Raw genomic sequence first — 17,164 nt, forward strand, 5'->3', positions numbered from 1 at the left:
CTAGGACTTGTCATCTAGGTCTTCCCACCCACCTCCATCATGGCTCTGCCCCCCTCCCCCCCAAGAGTGTCCCCTCATCCGACAAATCTGCATCCCTCACCTGCACCTCCTGAGTGTCAAGCCTAGAGTTTTCTCCATCTTGTATTCTTCAGAAAACCCCAGTGAACATAAATCTTTATTCTTTGAGCCCCAGGTGTCATTTGGTGAACAAAAGGTTGATACATAGAATTGGGCGTCGAAACCAAGATGCAGCTAAAGAAATTAGACCCATCCTCCCCCAGTTTAAAAATCAATTCTGATGATTATTACAAAAGAAAAGTAAAAGACTGTTGTCGTCCATGGCAACATCATTGGAATACATGTTTGGCTTCCTGTGGTGACTACTTGGGCAACCATTGCACTCACTGAGTAGAGTAAGTCCCACCAAACTTGCTTCCAATAAACACATGTGTATAAATTATCTTGATTTGTGACAGAAGGTCTTTCCAGACCCAGGATATGTCTCATTGTGCTTGGAAAGAGCCAAAAGGAATTCACGTTCAGAGCCAGCTTTTCGCTTTTTTTCTTTCCTACGTTCCTCCCTCCCTTCCTCTTTTCCTCTGTTCTTCCCTTCCTTCCTTCCTTTCTAAAATCCCTCTTTATTTTCTCTTTCCTTCAGACCAAGAGATTCAAGGTTCCTGTAGCACGTGTCACCAGCCGCAAACCAAGCCGGCGAGGGTCCACCCTCAGTCTGTCTCGGACAAGTGGAGGGTCATCCCCCCAGAGCAGCATGGTCTCCGTGAACCCGGGCTCAGATGAGCCCCAGAGTGTGATCACCCAGGCGACAGGCAGCAAGGACGTTGAGGACAGTGAATCGTCTTCGGCCAAGCCCGAAGAAGAACCTCTCCATGTCAGTAAGTCCTTCCTTAGATCTGACGAGTCTGCCCTGACTCGGACCTGAAGCCAGATATCAAGAGCCCCGTGTGCTCCACCTTCACCCCACTCAGGTAAAGGAGACACATGGGTCCCCTAGCCCTGTTCAATCTCCATGGACCCCTTTGCTTTCCCTCAATGGAGATCAGAAATATACTCTAACTTGGGTTACTCTGAACCATTTCTCCTTGGGAGACAGCCCATGGTCATCGACCGCTCTTTTTAAAAATTTTAATAGTATATTTTACTTAGCCCAATTTATAAGATATTGTCATTTCGACATGTAATCATATAAAAAAGTATTGATAAGATATTTTACATTTTTTCATACTGTGTTTTTGAAATTCAGTGCCTGCTTTTTTTTTAACAGCTTTATTGAGGTATAACTTGCATACCATAAAATTCACTTGTTTTAAGTGTATGCGTCAACGATTTTTTGCAAATTTATAGAGTTGTATAACCAACAGCACCATCTAATTTTAGAACATTTCGATCAACCCCAAAGAAAACTTCGTGTCCATTGGCAGTCCCTCTCCTTTCCCACCACAAGTCTACTTTCTCTCTCTGGAAATTTGACTTTTCTGGGTATTTTATATAGGGAAGTTGTATCACTCTGTGACTCCCCACTCTGAAACAAGCCTTTTCAATGGTTCACAATTTGGGGGACACAGGTTCTTTAGAAAATCTGTTGGAAACTATGGGCCTCTCTTTAGGAAAAAAATTCAAGCACACACACATACATGTTTTTGCACACTCTTTTAGGGGGACCCTGTGGACCTCCACCAGATAGAATTGTGACTGGATTCCATAAGTCGTGTAAAAAATTCATTTTCAGGACTTTCTGGCTTGAGCTTGTATAGTAAAAGGAGACAGGAAAAGAAAGGATTGATGCAGAAAGATGGAGAAGGCAGAAGGAAGAAAGAGAAAGGGGCATGAAAGAGGCAGGCTCACTGCAGAACTATTGACTCTGGCGCATGAAACACCTTCTCTGCCATATCCCCACGTGGTTTGTCCCCTCAGTGCCACCTAAGCTGAGGCCTGCCTGCTCAGTCAGTGTTCTTTCACACAATCTAGAATGCCCACAGCAACCAAAGCTGGAGCAGGTTTAGTACAGATACAAGGAGGTTGGAAAAAAAAGGTCAAGGTAAACCAGAAAGCCTGATTAGGGCCCCGATTATCAAAGCCAGAAATGGGCAAAAGTGCAAAAGTTCAGTAAGTGGTCAGGACTCATAGTAATGACGGCCAATGAGAAAATTTTCCACCATCCCCCTTGTTAACAGGAGACCAAGAAAAGTTCTAAGCCCTGAAAAGCTGTTTGCTGAACAGAAGTATTATCGCAGATGGAGAGGAACTGAGATAAACCATCATCAGATGTACGACTCTTCTGGATTTCTTGAACCTTCTTTCATTCAAAATGTATTTATTGAGCAGCTACTGTGTGCCTGGAACCGAGGATGACAGTACCTGCCCTCCCCAAGCTTATATTTTACAAGGAAAAAGCAGACATAAACAAGAAAGCCATAAATAGCAAGCCAATTGCAGATAATACATGATCGGAAGTTAATAAAACAAGATTCAGGCTAGAGAGAGACTACTGGTGGGAATGGAGCTAGGTTAGACAGGGTGGTCAAGGAAAGCCTCTCTCAGGTCTGACATTTGAGCTTCTGAAGACACGAAGCTGGGGAGGGATGCAGGGGTGAGAGCATGCGTGGCCTTTGTAGAGCAAGGTAAGGACTTCAGAATTATTCCAAGTGCAAGAGGAAGGCTCTGGAAGGTTGCAAGTGTAGGGGTAACAAGACCTGGTTTTCTTTTCAAAGGTCTGTGTGTGGTTATTAATGTTGTGTCCGCGCTGTGTCTCTTAACTCTGAAAACCTTGCTCTCAAGTTAGACAAGCAGAGAAGAGTCCCCAGCTTCAAGAAGTGCCTCAGTCCCAGAGTTCACGTATGGTTCTCCCAGGGGCAACCTGAGAGCTGAAGGAAGGAGGGACCAGAGGAGGAAGAGACTTGGCAGTGAGGGGAGGGGAGAATAGTGCCCTCTCTCCAGGCACCCGAGACACCACAGACCCTTCCCTAACGGCCACCCTACTCCTACTCTCAGTCTAACCAGTTGCCTGCCCCAACCAGTGCCATCTCCCAAAGCTCTTTTGAACCCTACCCTCTTCATTCCTATTGCTTTCGTCTTAGTTTAGAGATAGAAAATTGGGGCACATGGGCTGGTTCCTGCAGACTGTGTTTTGTTTACCACACAAGGCTTTGTTTAAAAAAAAAAGAAAAGGAGGAGTGACTTTTTAAGATTGAGAGATTGGACATCAAAATTCTGATTTAAAAAAAGTTATTCTGTGTGGCAACAGTGGGCCTGCAACCCTGCATGACAGCAGTCAACTGGAGCTGCCCTTCTTAGGTGGGGCATGTGCTCTCTAGTTTTCCACAGTCCCCACCACTCCCTGTTACTCCCAATCATTACATTGCTCCCAGTTGGCCAAGTGCTTGCCCATGTATCATCTCCTTTGCCCTCTTGTTTGTCTTAGAATGATAATGATGATGATACAATAACTAACCCTAAGAGGACTTTTATGTGTCAGGCACTGCATATGTGAGTGTGTGTGTATGTATATATGTGAATATACACAGATATAAATATTCATTTAATCCTCACAACAACTTTTTTTTGCCTATTTTGCAGATGAAGAAATTGGGGTACAGAGAGGTTAAATTATGTGCCCAAAGGCACACATCCAATAAGTGTTGAAGCCAGAGTTTGAAACCAGGCAGTCTGGCTCTCATGTCACACTTAATTTCTATGCTTTACCCAAGTCTCTAGAAAAAGTGGGAAATGAAGGACCAAGAGAGCAGCCTGATTTTTCTCACACTAGCTCTTGTCACTCACCTGTGGTATCTGCTCCCTGTAGGCACCTAGGCTGGGGAGCCCTGGTCCAGTTTTCATCACCTCTCATCTAGATGACAGTAGCAGCCTCATAATTAACCTCCCTGCTTCTTGTCTTACCCTCCCTTGCCTGCAGATTCTTCTCTGTGTTGAACCAGAAGGAACTTTCTAAATTAAAAACTTAATGTAGTGCTTCCCAGCCTAATATCTTTCAGTGACCCCTCCCCCCCCCCCCCCCCCCGCACCAATTACCACAAACTTAGTGGTTTAAAACAACACATTTATTCTCTTAAATTATGGCGATCAGAAATCTAAAATCAAGGTGTCAGCAAGGCTGTGTTTCTCCTAAAGGCTTTGGGAGAGAATCCATTTGCCTTTTTCAGTTTCTGGAGGCTGCCTACATTCCTTGGCTCATGGTCTCTTCCTTACATCACACCATCCTCCTGCTTTGGTCATCAGATCTCCTACTACTTGCTCCCATCTCCCTCTTACAAGGACCTCTGAGATTATATTGGGTCCACCTGGATCATCAAGGCTATTCTCCCCATCTTAACTTAATCACACCTGCCAAGTCTCTTTTACCATTAAGATCACATATTCACAGGTTCTGGGTATTAGGACACGGACGTATTTGGGGGCCATTATTTAGCCTACAAGCGGAATTCTATTTCTACCTTTTCATTCCCAGACTTGCATTTTCTGTCTATACTGGACATGGCACTATATAATGAGTTTGATTTAGTATACTGAGTCCTGGTGGACGGCATCCCCCCCCCCCCCCCCCCCCCCCCCGCCCATTGCTTCTAAGACACTGCATCTGATCTTGTCCCAGGCTGCCTATAATGGGCTCCGCTCTTGCCATGTCACACCTTACACCAGGTGCTCCAGCCTCACTAAAAAAACTCTCTCCTCCTAAACAATGCATCTTCTTTCATGCCCTCCTCTGTCTGTGGTGCCCTTTCACCTCCAACCCTTCAGTCGAATGGACTCCTATCCAACCTTTAAGACCCAGCTCAAATATTCCCTCCCCTGTAAAGTTTTCCCTGACTCTCCTTCTCTCAATTCTCTTAGTATTTTGTATTTGCTTGTATTAAGTACTCAATTTTAATTTACAACTACATGTCACTGTATCAGGTGGGAGCTTCTTTTGGCTAGGTACAGAGACCTGAAAAAGAGTAGCTTGAAAAAGATAAAAACTAATTTTTCTTACAGATTAGAGATAGGGTGGTTCCAGAAGGTCATCAGGGATCCTGCTTCCTTCTGTCTTTCTTCTCCACCACGGATCACCTCATGGTCCAAAATGGCTGCTGGAATGCCAGTCATCAGAGTCACGTCCTACGAGGGAAGCAGAAGGAAGTAGGTAAAGTAGAGAAGTGCCCACTTGCAGCTGAGTTTTAAGCAGTCTTCTCAGAAGCTTCATACAGTATTTCTCCTAAAATCTCATGGCCCAGAATTTAGTCACAGGGGCACACCTAGCTACAAAGCATGTTGGGAAATTGGGCTAATAAATGCTTCCCTCACACACACAGACACAAAAGTGCACACACACACACACACACACACACACACACAAAAGTACATATGCATACATACATTTCTGTTACTGAAGAAAGGAGAAAGGAGTGTGAGCTCCCTTCAGGCATGGAACAACGTCTTACTCACCTTCTACCTGGCACACGGCAGGTGCACAGCAATGGCGGGGAGATGCATTCCCACCAGAGACCAACACTCAGGAGAGAAAGTCCTTCTCCCTCAGCCTCTTCACTATTTGTACCTTTTCCTCTATTTGTACCTTAACGTCCATTGCATTTGTCGGAGCCTTCACCAAAGTAGATTAATTTCCCAGACTTTCATTGCCTTCTAAAACCTCCTCAGACTGATCCTGAATTCCTGAATCCTATTCTAAGAGACATGCCATCTGACCAAGGTTTAATTTCCAGGGCTAGCTGCATAATGAAGTCTTTGTGGACACAGGTCGCTGGGGACAGTAGGCTGTGGCCTCTCTGTGGAATGGTCCCTTCCCAAATCAATGGCCAGGGGATTCCGGAGGAGCCAAAGCCCAGACCATTCCTTCTGCCAGTCTTGAATCTTCCAGTCTTGGAACTGTTAGAGGAGAAACTCACTTAAATAGTAACTCAAAAAGAGGGGTCCTGTGCCTTCTACTGTTCCCCCCACTCCGCCACCGAAACAACCCAATACAACAAAAGGACTTCCTCTCTTTTCCCCCAACAGAGAGGAAGAAATGGGAATAGTTGCTCTCAAGGGGGATTCTTAGACAGGCCGGGGATGGACGATGGAGGAAGGGAGTTAGAATTTTTCCTTTAGGGGTGTGATTCGGCATCTGAAACAGAGGATGCTGTTATCTCTGAGCATTGGGCAATGGCATCCCCATAGCCCTGGGGACTGAGAACTAAGCAGGTTCCTCTGAGTGTGGGCATCCGTCACAAGACTGTCTTCCTCAGGGAGATTCTATTCTGTGGCACCTGCACCTTTTCCAAACAAATCTCTCCTTCCTTCGAGAGTAGACATGGGCCTTGGTGGGTAGACATGGGCCTTGGTGGGTAAACATGGGCCTTGGTAGGTAAACATGGGCCTCACAGTCCCAAGGCTTTGTTCTAGTTCATACATATCCAACCTCAGCTGTGTGACGGGTGGAGCTTGATGTTGGTGGGCACCGTTCCTGCCCAGAGGCATTATTGGCAAGCAGAAAGAAACCTTTGGTGCATTAAATGGCATATGGAGCCTTATAGGGGATTCTCTAGGAGAGCTGCCCAGTGTGCCAGGTCACTGGGCTCATTTGCTGGTATCCACCCACTAGGCTGGTTTGCTTCCGGGTAGGGGCAGGAGTGGGGGAGTGGTCAGATGGTGCTGCTGGGTCCCCAAGAGAAGGGAAGAAAGTGGAGGAAGCATCCAGAGCTCCCTCATTAATAGGCTTCTGGACACACCCCAAGGATTCTGGGATGCGTGGCAGTAGGGAAGGTGGGCATGACAAGACAAAAAAGAAGATGGGATCCAGGTCAGATGGAATCATGTCCACCAGTGACTGGGAAGGTAAACCATCAGTACTTGAGGATGAGGAAGGGGGAGTGGAAGGTGGCTAAATGCTGACGTTTGTCACAGCCTAGCTGGCTCCCAGGTCACTGGCGGGAGCACCCTTTCCCTAGCACCCAGTGACTGCATTCACAAACAAGGTTGGACACAAACGGCCCTGGGAAGCACTGCCTTCACCCTTGCAGGTACGGCTTTTGAGACTTGACCTCGAGCTGACTACAGGCACCTACTAAAGAGTGAAGAGTGTCCGTGTTGGCCCTGTCTTCCTTCATTGATATTCCAAATCTAGCTCATAGTCTCCCAAACCCCTTCCTACTTTTTTCTTCTCCTTAGTCGTTTGCTTATTTATTTAGCAAATATTGACAGAGACGCCTGTATGACAAGCAGGGTGCCAACTGCTTGCCCATCTGTATTTGTGCAAAACACTTAGGGTTTCCACTCTCCCACTTTTCTTGAAGCATCTAGCTTACTCCAAATATATATTATTTTCCAACTTTTAAGAGTGTCCATGCATGAGATTCCCAGGGCTGCCTTAACAAAGTACATTTCCCGGCTTAAAGCAATAGGAATTTATTGTCTCACAGTGCTAGAGGTTAGACTCCAGATGAAGGCGTCAGCCGGGCTGTGCTTCTTGTGAAATCTGTATGGGAGAACCCTTCCTTGCCTCTTCTAGCTTCTGGTAGTTGTTGGTAAGCCTTGGCATTTTGGCTTGTAGACGCATCAGCAGTCCGGTCTCTGCCTCTGTCATCACTTGGCCATCCTCTCCCTTTGTGTCTCTCCCACCTTATTACAAGGACACCAGTCATATTGGATTGAGGGCCCATCCTACTCCAGTATGACCTCATCTTAGTTACACCTGTAGCCGCCCTATTTCTAAATAAGAATATGAATAATTCACATTCTGAGGTACTGAGGATTAGGGCTTGAACATTATCTTTTGGGAGGACACAAGTCAACCCATAAAAGTGAGGCACAAAGAAATATCTCTACATTGTGTAAAAAGCAACAATGTGAAGTGTGAATATACAAGTCAACTAATGCAGTGAGGAGTGGTGGGGGGAGCATGGGGAGCTGGAGAATGCACTGGAACGTCTAAAGGGCCCCATCAGCACGGGATGAGCCCCACCTCAGAGTCTTTTCCAGGGAAACTGGAGGCCCAGATTTGTAATGTGAAAACTTCCAGTTATGAAAAGTTTGAGCATCTACATCAAATCAAATCAAACACATTTACGAGCTACAGTCAGCCTGAGGATCACCAGTTTGGAACTTCAGGTCTTTGGGATCAGAGAGGGTTTTCCCGGGCAAGTTGATTTCTTCTTGGAATTGGAAACAGTTATCTCAGGCTACAGAAGAGTGTTTAAGGGCGGGGTGGAGGGGGGCTGCGGCCAGGAGGAATGAGATGAAACAGGAAACAGAGCAGCCGAGACCCTCAAGGCCTCACAGGCCACGGGGAGGAATTTAGCTGTCGTCCCAAGGAGATGGCCAGTCACTGGTTGGAAGCAGAGGAGTCACGTTTACAACCTGCAGACTTCTAGAACCCGGTCAAATCCTTCTCCGGCTCCCCAGTGCGCCAGAGCAGAGGCGATATCGGCCTGAGGGCTGGGCCGTGACCTGCGCCGTCCTGTCTCATGAGCACCCTGCAGACAGTGACCTCTTGTGTTCCCATCAGATCTGCAGAAGCTCCTGGAGATGGTTCGGGAAGATGCTCAGAGAACAGTCACAGTGGCAAATGGGATGCAAAAACAAGCGGCCAGGTATGTTCTTTTGACACCTGGGCAAATAAAGGACGTCAGCATCATAGTGATAACATAAAGGACAGCAGTTCCCAACCGTTGAGCATTTCCTTTGTGACAAGCGCTGAACCGTGTACTTTGCTCATGTGTATCACCTCCCTGAGTTCTTCCAACAACCCTACAAGGTAGGTACTGTTGTCTTCATTTTACAAATAAGGAAATGAGGTTCAGAGAGGTTAACGAATGGTAAGGCCACCACTCGAATCCAGACCTTTCGTATTCCAAAAACTGTTCTCTTATCCATTCCGCTGCACAGCTTCCCAGGAACCCAGAGGTTTATTCATTCATTCTTTTAGTGAGTATTTATGAATAGGGATGGACCGTACCAATTATTGCAGGAAGTGTTATGAAAGAAAAGCTCAGACCTGTGAGAGGACATAATAGGGGCGTCTGACCTAGTCTGGGATGGGGATGAGAGAAGTTCCCTCCAAAGAAGAAACTTTAAGCTGAGATTTTGGATGAAGCATGAGAAAGAGCCCACCGGCCAGAGTCGCTGGGGGGGTCGCCAGGAGAGCCAGCAAGCGGAGTGAATACTGCAGACAGCACATGTGCAAACATGGTCCAAAGGGAGTGTAGCACCTTCAGGGAACTGAAATGCTTCCCAGATGGGATGGGCAGAGATATAAGTCTGTCTGGGGACCCTGGAAGCCACCTCTAGGATTCTGATTTCTATCCTAGGAACAAAAAGAATCCTTTGAAGTTTCAAGCCGGCAACCAATGTAATTGGCTCAGAGAGTCAGACTTGAACCTGAGGTGTCCTCCTTCTGGAGGAAAGCCCTGTTTGTCCACTGGACCTCTGGCCTCTAAAAGCCTCAGAGAGCATGCAGGCTAGAGCTGAAGTTCCCTTTCCAAGTGTGGATCCCTCAGAGTAAGCGTATGACTTCCTGAGAATAAATGAGGCACTGGAGAGGTTCATCATGGCCTTCAGCCTCCTGGGATGCCAGCTGTGACTTATTGGTTATTGTTATTAGCATAAGTACGGTTCACCAAGCACACTCACATGCATCACACCCGCCTCTGCTTGTTAATGATGAATTGGCTGCCGCTGCCTCAACTCACATCGGGGCTCTGGAGGCTGGCGTTGAAGGCTCTCAGAGACAATATTGGCCCTTAAGGCCCTGGTCGCTGCGCCTGATTTATCAGCGTTAAAGACAGATGACAGTGACGAAGCATCGGCTCCAAGAGGCTCCTTCCTTTGCAAGAACTCACGCCATGAGATACTGGCTTTGGAGTCAGACCGACGTAGGTTCAAGACCTAGCGCCTTTGAACAAGTCCCTCAGCCTTTCTCTAAACCTCAGCTTTCTCATCTATAAAATGAGATTGTGTTTCATCAAAGCACTGGCGGTGGTACCAAGTAGACTAGGGTCAATCTCCATTTCCGTGACTTAATTGCTGTGTGCTGTTGAGCAAGTTGCTTCACCTCTCTGAGCCTGATTCCAATCCTGTAAAATGAGGCTCATTAACAACCTATCCCAAAGGGCTGTAATGAGAATTAGATGATAATTTCCTAGTAAAGTGTTTTTAAATGTCTACATCACAGTCATTTGAAGCATTTAGTGAGATAATGCATTTAACATATTAGCATGTGCCTGGCATACTGTAAGCAAACAAAAACTGGTGACAGTGGTGGTGGTGGTTGTTACTTTTGTTTCACATGCAGCATCCTATGGAACCTCTGCAGCCACTCGCTGAGGCAGGTTGATTAACCAGTACCTGGTACCATGGTCCCATCTCATAGATGGAGAAGAATGGCCGGGAGTGACCTGCTTCAGGTCCTCAAAGACAAAACCACACAAGAACCTGGTTCTCACAGAACGCATCACGTGGCCTCTGCATTCACTTTAATGATAAAATAACCATGGTTACAGTGCAAGAACCTGTTGAAATTTCCCATCCTCTTCAATTCCTCCGGGAGGAAAAGCTCCCTAATCCCTTGCTAAGGCAGCAAATATTGAAGGCTTCTCTGTGGAGCTGCCCAGAGACAGGGGAAGCTGCAGATTCTCTTTTGCCTTCCTCACTTTAAAAATGTAGATTCCTATTTCACTTTAGACAGCAAGTCTGCTCCCATCAAGACTGACATAGAATTCTGGGGGTTTTAGGAACCCCTGAAAGCCTTCTCTCCCAGCCCTCAGCCTCAAGGGCCAGACCGCCCTCTGGTCACCTGTCTTAGGGCATTTGGGCTGGTGTAATAAAAAATCCCATAACTGAGTGGCTTGTAAAGACGAGACATTTATTTCGCACAGTTTCTGGAGGATGGAAAGTCCGAGATCGAGGTGCCAGCAGATCAGCGTCCAGCAGGGACACTCTTCCTCATAGACAGCTGCCTTCTCACTGTGTCCTCACGTGTAGAAAGAACAAGCTAGTTCTCAAGGGTCTGTTTTATAGGGGCTTCAATTCCAGTCATTAGGGTTCCACCCTCATGATCTAATCACCTCCTAGAGGCCACCACCTCCTAACAGCATCCTCTTGGGATGAATTTGGGGGGCCATAAACATTCAGACCATAACATCACCTAGGAAGATGACCTTTTCTTAAAATCCTCTAGCAGTATTTTACAAATGTCCCTGAAGATCAGAATCAGCTGGGACGCTTGTGAAAACTACAAATTTCTGGTCTTCATCCCAGACCCACTGAATCAGACTCCTTAGAGGAAACCGCATTTTTTAACAGGCACTTCAAGCAGGCATTATTTCATGGTATGCCAGGAAATGCTAAGGTTTTCAAAATATGCTCCCTGCACACCTGCATCAGAAGTCTGTGTGTGTGTGTGTGTGTGTGTGTGTGTGTGTGTGTGTGTGTGGTTTTAAATGCAGCTTCTGGGGTCCCACTCCAGGCCTGATGTATCCAGATCTCTGGGAGTGTGGCTCAGGAATCTGCATTCTCATTCTGAGCAATTTTTCCGGGTGATTCATGCCCTCCTGTAGAGCCTATCCTAGGATCCCTGCTCTAGAAGGAGAACTCTCCATTCTCCCACAGATGTTTAGTGCCTTGGGGAGCATCATTTGTTCAGCGCCTTATTAAGTGACTCATCTTGCTTTGCAGTATCTTCTCAATGCTCAGACAAAACAAGAGTGATTCTGCCTATAAAGACATGCAGACCACCCGCAAATCAAGGTAGGAAGGCCTGGGACCCTAGCAGGTGGGTCAGGAGGCACCGCACAGTTATGGGTGGCGTTGCAGAGATGACCCTCACCAGACTGTGGAAAGTGGGGCAGGGAGGGGGATCTTCTTCCTTATTCCCTGGAAATAAGCTCCTTAACTCCCAGGTCTTGGGGGTGAATATTCAGCCATTTCTCCCCAGTAATCGTATACCATGAAGTTACAATCTTCTGGTAGTGGAGGGATGAAGTGGGGAGGGTATGTCACAGAGCTAACTCTTCCCTTTTTACTTGGGTGACTTGTAATGGGGGAGGTAAAGGTCTGCCCTCAATTCATTTATTCATCTATAGAATATTCCTCAGTCCCCGCCGTATGCCAGGAACTGTGCTCAGCTCTTTAGAGATTCAGCAGCAAACAAGACAGAAGCAGTCTGACCACATGAGTGGATCCCACTGTCTGGTCTGGGGTCATAACTCCTTTTGTGTCATAGATTCTTTGACCATCCGAGGAAGCTTACAGACTCCTTTCAGAAAAAATGCTTTCAAGTGCAGACTATAAGTGACAAAGGTTTACAAAGAAATCTATAGTAATATCGATTACGACATTACAATCAAATGTGAGATATATCGTCGTCTGTGAGCTTCTTCAGCAATACCTTATGCCATAAGACTTAGCAACAGGTCTAATAACTACTGTAATTTTAGTGTCAAGTGTAAATGATTTTTCAAAATCTCTCCCACAATTTTAACGTGATGCGTAAAAATGGTGATTTCCATTTCTGTGAAAGGCTGGGTGAAGAGGTAAAAGCTGTTTTTTTCTGTCTGCGTTCATGGACCCCTTGCCTCCTGCCCGTGGTTGAGAACTGCTGTTCTCATGGGAGAGTCATGCATTTATCAAATAACCCCACAGAGGTAGCTGTATAATCATGACTGTGGAAAGCATTCTGAAGGAGGATTATGGAGGATTTGGTGAATGTTGAGCACCAGGGTTCTAACCAAGGCTGAGTTTGACATGTAAGCTGAGACCTGAAGGAAAAAAGAATTAGCTAGCCTGTGGCTGGGAAGGCTGGGATCTGGAATCTGCATTCTCATTCTGAGCAATCTCTCCAGGTGATTCCTATGCCCTTCCCCCTGTAGAGCCTACGGTCCCTGCTCTAGAAGGAATAGTAGGAATAGTGTTCTGAGCAGAGGGAATAGCATGTGCAAAGGGTCTGAGGCAGGAGGAAGCTTAGAGGCACTGAGCAAAGACCAGTATGGCTGAAACTCAAGGAGGGCCAAGGAGAGGGGAGACTGAGACAGGCAGAAGGGTCTTTTGTTGTTGTTTGCTTGTTTGTTTATCACAGCTAACAACACGGCTTCCTTCCTCTCCTGCCTCCCCGCCAAGTCACACTATCAGCCCTAGAAGAGAGCCGTCTACAGGAGGAAGGTCAAAGCCAGCCTGCTCCCGCAGAGAATTCAGCAGCAGAGGTTGGGGCAGCTGGGTGGAATCCAAACACATGGCCTTCTGGGTATTATTACTAGGGCTCTGCTTCCCAGCAAGGTGGGATAGGGCCTGCTCCATCACCTGCCAGACCTAAGGTCTCTAGGTCTAGTCCAATGAGCCCCTGGGAAAAGCAGCAAAGGCCGGGCCCTTTCCTCTGGGGAGTGGTCTGGGAAATGGCCTGAAGAAGCCCCGCCTGCCACAGGGCTGGAAGGGAAGGGTTAGCCACACATCATAGGGATAAGGAAAACAGTCTTACCCTCTAGAGTCACACAGATAAAGCAGTCAAGTCAGTTTCTCAAATGTTTAGAGAAACAAAGGGAGGCAGCGTGTGAGAGAAGATGCTGCAGGCCCAGGTCACTGAAGGAGGACCTGGAAGAATGTATGGGGGGATGGGCGCAGGCAAAGACCTTCGTCCCCATCTAGGGACCCTAGCCAGGCAGAGTCACAGGAGGGAGCAGCTGCTTAAGGAATTCACCCCCACCCCCACCCCCACCTGGAAAGGGTCAAATGACACCAGGAGTTGACTGATCACAGATGAGGAGACTGCTGATCCAGGGCAGAGGTGCTCATCCGCAGCCTGGGAGAAGGCAGCGCCAGGGCTGGGCTCTGAACCCAGCTCTGCCTGCCTCCAGCGTTGAGTGCAGTGGGTGCTCAGCACCAGGGTCCAGTTTAGAGAAGAGAAGCCTTGAATGAAGAGGCGGCCTGGGGCCGGGAACACCACAGACAATGTGCCCTGGAGGACTCGACCCCCCCCCCCTGCCCTGCCCTCAGCAGGACTGCACTCAGCCCCAGGGTAAGTGCTGACAAGTGCAGAGAGGAGGCGTGGGAGGGTCCGAAATGAACCTGTCCTCCAGATGGAGAGACCGATCTCATCCAGATGAAGCTGGGATCCAGAAAATGTGTCCTCCCAGCAATATGCAGAGGCAAGAGGCCACAGCTGGACTTGGAGAGTCAGAGCAGGCAGAGCTTGCTCTAGGCCATGAGACAGGGCGGGATCTGAGCAGGTAGAGAAGAAACGAGGACTGTCCAGGCAGTGCGTCTGGTAGGAGTAAAGGCCAAGACGCGGGGAAAATGCACATCGTGTTCTATTTCTGATGCCTCGATTAGAACCACCGCCCTCACCTGAATCCTGGTGGCCAGCAGGCGTCATGGTGGCCCTAAAGTCACCCTTTCTGGAAATATAAGGCTCCAGGCAACTTGAAACCAACCTTTGTGTTTCAGTGACAGATCCAGTAGTACAAGTGGAGACAGCCACTCCCAGGTGCTCCAGAAGAAGTCTAAAAGGTAGGCCAGCTGGGCAGCGGAAGATGCCAGGCAAGAGGGACTGTGGCAACCCTCCATCTTCCCAGGGGTGTAGAAATAACCCGGTGCACACCAGACTCCCTGAAGCCATAGACACACCTGAAGGACAAAGGACTCCCAGGGCAAGGGGCTCACGGCCAAGATGCTGAGCAGCCAGACAGACAACGGCAGCAAGTTCTTCCTTCATGCTTGGTGCTGGGCAAAGCATTCTGTATTCATTATCTTGCTTATTCTTCAAAAGCAATCCTATGAGCCAGGGGTGGTATCCCATTCTACAGAGGAGCAGACTGAAACCTGGCCAGGTGAAATGTCTCGCCAGAGGCCACACAGCTAAAAAGTGGTGGTACGGGAGTTTGAACCTGAATCTCCCAGCTCCATCACACCGTCCTTAACACTTGCTGGGCTGAAGAGACCAGATGTCTCTCTGTGGGCTCGTTTAATAAGGCCTGACCCACCAGCCTGATGTTTTTGGGAAGATCTATCTTTCCTACCTCCAGTGAGGGTGGAGAACGTGGGTGGGTGTTATTGCAGACCACCTTGGGGCCCGGGGAGGCCAGCCTCGTGGGTCTGTCCCTTGGGCTCCATCCCCCAAGCCCTTCTCATCTGTGTCCACAGCCGCACCAACCGTGACATCATCCACTGCAAGAGTGGGGTGTGTAACGCCATGAGGGCCAAGTTTAACAGTGTGGCCCAGGAGGCTGGCCTCTGTCTACAGGACAAGATGGAAATCCTCATGAAGTAAGGGCACACATATTTCCATTCACTCAAAGGACATTCATCTGGCACTTACTCTGTACCCACCAGATGCTAGGAGTTGGGGTTATAACAGGGAACAAGAAGGACCTGTTCCCTGCCCTCAGGGAGCTTGTAGTCTCCTGGAAAATATGGGCGGAGACAAAATAACTGAATTGATCAGTTTATAGGTACAGATTATGATCATTGCTATACTGTAAGAGAACAGGGTTCTCGGAGAGAGAGAGAAACCATGGGGTCCTCCTAATGCAGGTTGGATAACCCAGGAAGACCTCTCTAAGGAGGTGATGTTAAGGCTGAGCCCTGACAGATGGAGAGGAGCTGGTGGTTTGGTGAGAAGGTGGAAAGACATTCCAGGCAGCGGGCAAAGCACGGACAAGCTCCCAAGGTAGGAAGGGGTCTAGAACATTTGAAGAGGAGGAGGAAGTAGTGGGTGAGCTCTGCATGGCACACGGCCGGGAACGGCACGATTGAGACGCGGAGCTTGACTTTCCGAGCAGCAGCAGACAATTGGGAGCTCTCCTTCTCTCTTCTGACAGGCCAGTCACTGCCTCCCTTCCCACCTGACCCCTTGACTACGGTGACTGTTTTTACCCCAGTGAACTCGTCCATTCAGCGAAGGTTTCATGATGACCCTTTGCCCTCTCACCCTCTCAGGGCGGGGGGACCAGCTGCTCTGGGCCACAGGGTCCAAAGTTGACTTGCCCCTACCTTCTGGGAGCTCCCAGTCTAGTGAGGGAGACAGACAAATAAAGAGGCGATTACCACCCAGGGTGATGAGGGCCAGCATGGGAATAAGGAAGGGGCTAAGGGAACACAGAAAGGTCCAAGGGAAATCAGAAAGGTCTTCCTGGAGGAAACAATATTTTCAGCTTAATAAAAATAGGTGATATTTCCAGGGCACTCACTATGTACCAGACATGGGTGTAAGAGCTTTGTTTTTATTACTTGGGCCTCACAACAGTCCTGTGGGGGTAGGTGCTATTATTAGACCCATTCTACAGATGAGAAAAGTGGGCTCAAAGATGTCTCTTGTCGACGGCCACGCAGTGGTTAAGTCTTAATAGTAAAGGTGGAATTCAAACCTAAACCGTCACACAGGAATAGTAGGAGGGAAGAGAGTTCCAGGGAAAAGCAACAGCAAAGTCCCAGAGGCAAGAAGGGGCACAGTGGGCCATAAACTGCCAGTAGTCAGGTGTGCTGGGGCTTAGGTTGTTTACAAGGTAAGTGGAGAGATAGACAGAGGCCAGATCATAAAAGGCCTTCCTAACCCAGCTGTGGAGGTTGAACTTTATCTCAGAGTCTTTGTTCATGAGCCAAACCATAAAATGCTGGGAGGAAAGGGATGGAAAGGATAGAGATAAAGCTGGAAGATGTCGTAGGGGCTGAATAATCCAGCGCCTGGGAGGGTAAGTCACTCAGAGGACTTTACTCTGAGTAAATGGAAAGCCATTGAAATTCGTAATATATAGGTGAGGGCATGGTTATATTTGTAATATAGTCTCTGTGGAGAGATAGGACATATACACCAAATGATAAAGGGAATGGGGAAGAGAGGAACCAACATGAGTTAAACACCTACTGTGTGTCTGGCACTAAGCGCAGCACTGTACACACATTATCATTTCCTCCTCACCACTGGGATCTAGGAATCGTTATTATCCTTCATTTTACAGACGAGAAAGCCGTGTAAATACAATCAAAAGTAGGGAGAGAATGAGGGCTGATGAAAAAGTGACCGGATTTAGCGAGACGTGAGCATTTCAGGACCTCGGAGAGAGCTGTATGCTCTTGTGCCCAAAGCCAGCTTGTATATTAGAGTGGCTGAGAGGGTTAAGAAGGACCGCAAGAAGGAAGAGGTGTTTAACTCAGCTCTCAAAGGGCAGCT

The 17,164-nt window shown here is 47.9% G+C and overlaps 1 protein-coding gene across 1 annotated transcript in view; it reads left to right on the plus strand.

Annotated features, from left to right (window-relative positions):
• Window positions 1–17,164, plus strand: part of CCDC60 (coiled-coil domain containing 60) — a 164,566-nt gene that overhangs the window by 143,083 nt on the left and 4,319 nt on the right. The window contains exons 7-11 of the mRNA XM_007464871.1: window positions 659–893; window positions 8,516–8,600; window positions 11,683–11,754; window positions 14,443–14,505; window positions 15,139–15,261. Coding sequence (XP_007464933.1) covers window positions 659–893; window positions 8,516–8,600; window positions 11,683–11,754; window positions 14,443–14,505; window positions 15,139–15,261 — 578 coding nt within the window. The remainder of the gene's footprint in view (window positions 1–658; window positions 894–8,515; window positions 8,601–11,682; window positions 11,755–14,442; window positions 14,506–15,138; window positions 15,262–17,164) is intronic.

Source organism: Lipotes vexillifer, unplaced genomic scaffold, assembly GCF_000442215.2.
Source record: "Lipotes vexillifer unplaced genomic scaffold, Lipotes_vexillifer_v1.1 scaffold2030, whole genome shotgun sequence".
Lineage (NCBI taxonomy): Eukaryota > Metazoa > Chordata > Mammalia > Artiodactyla > Lipotidae > Lipotes > Lipotes vexillifer.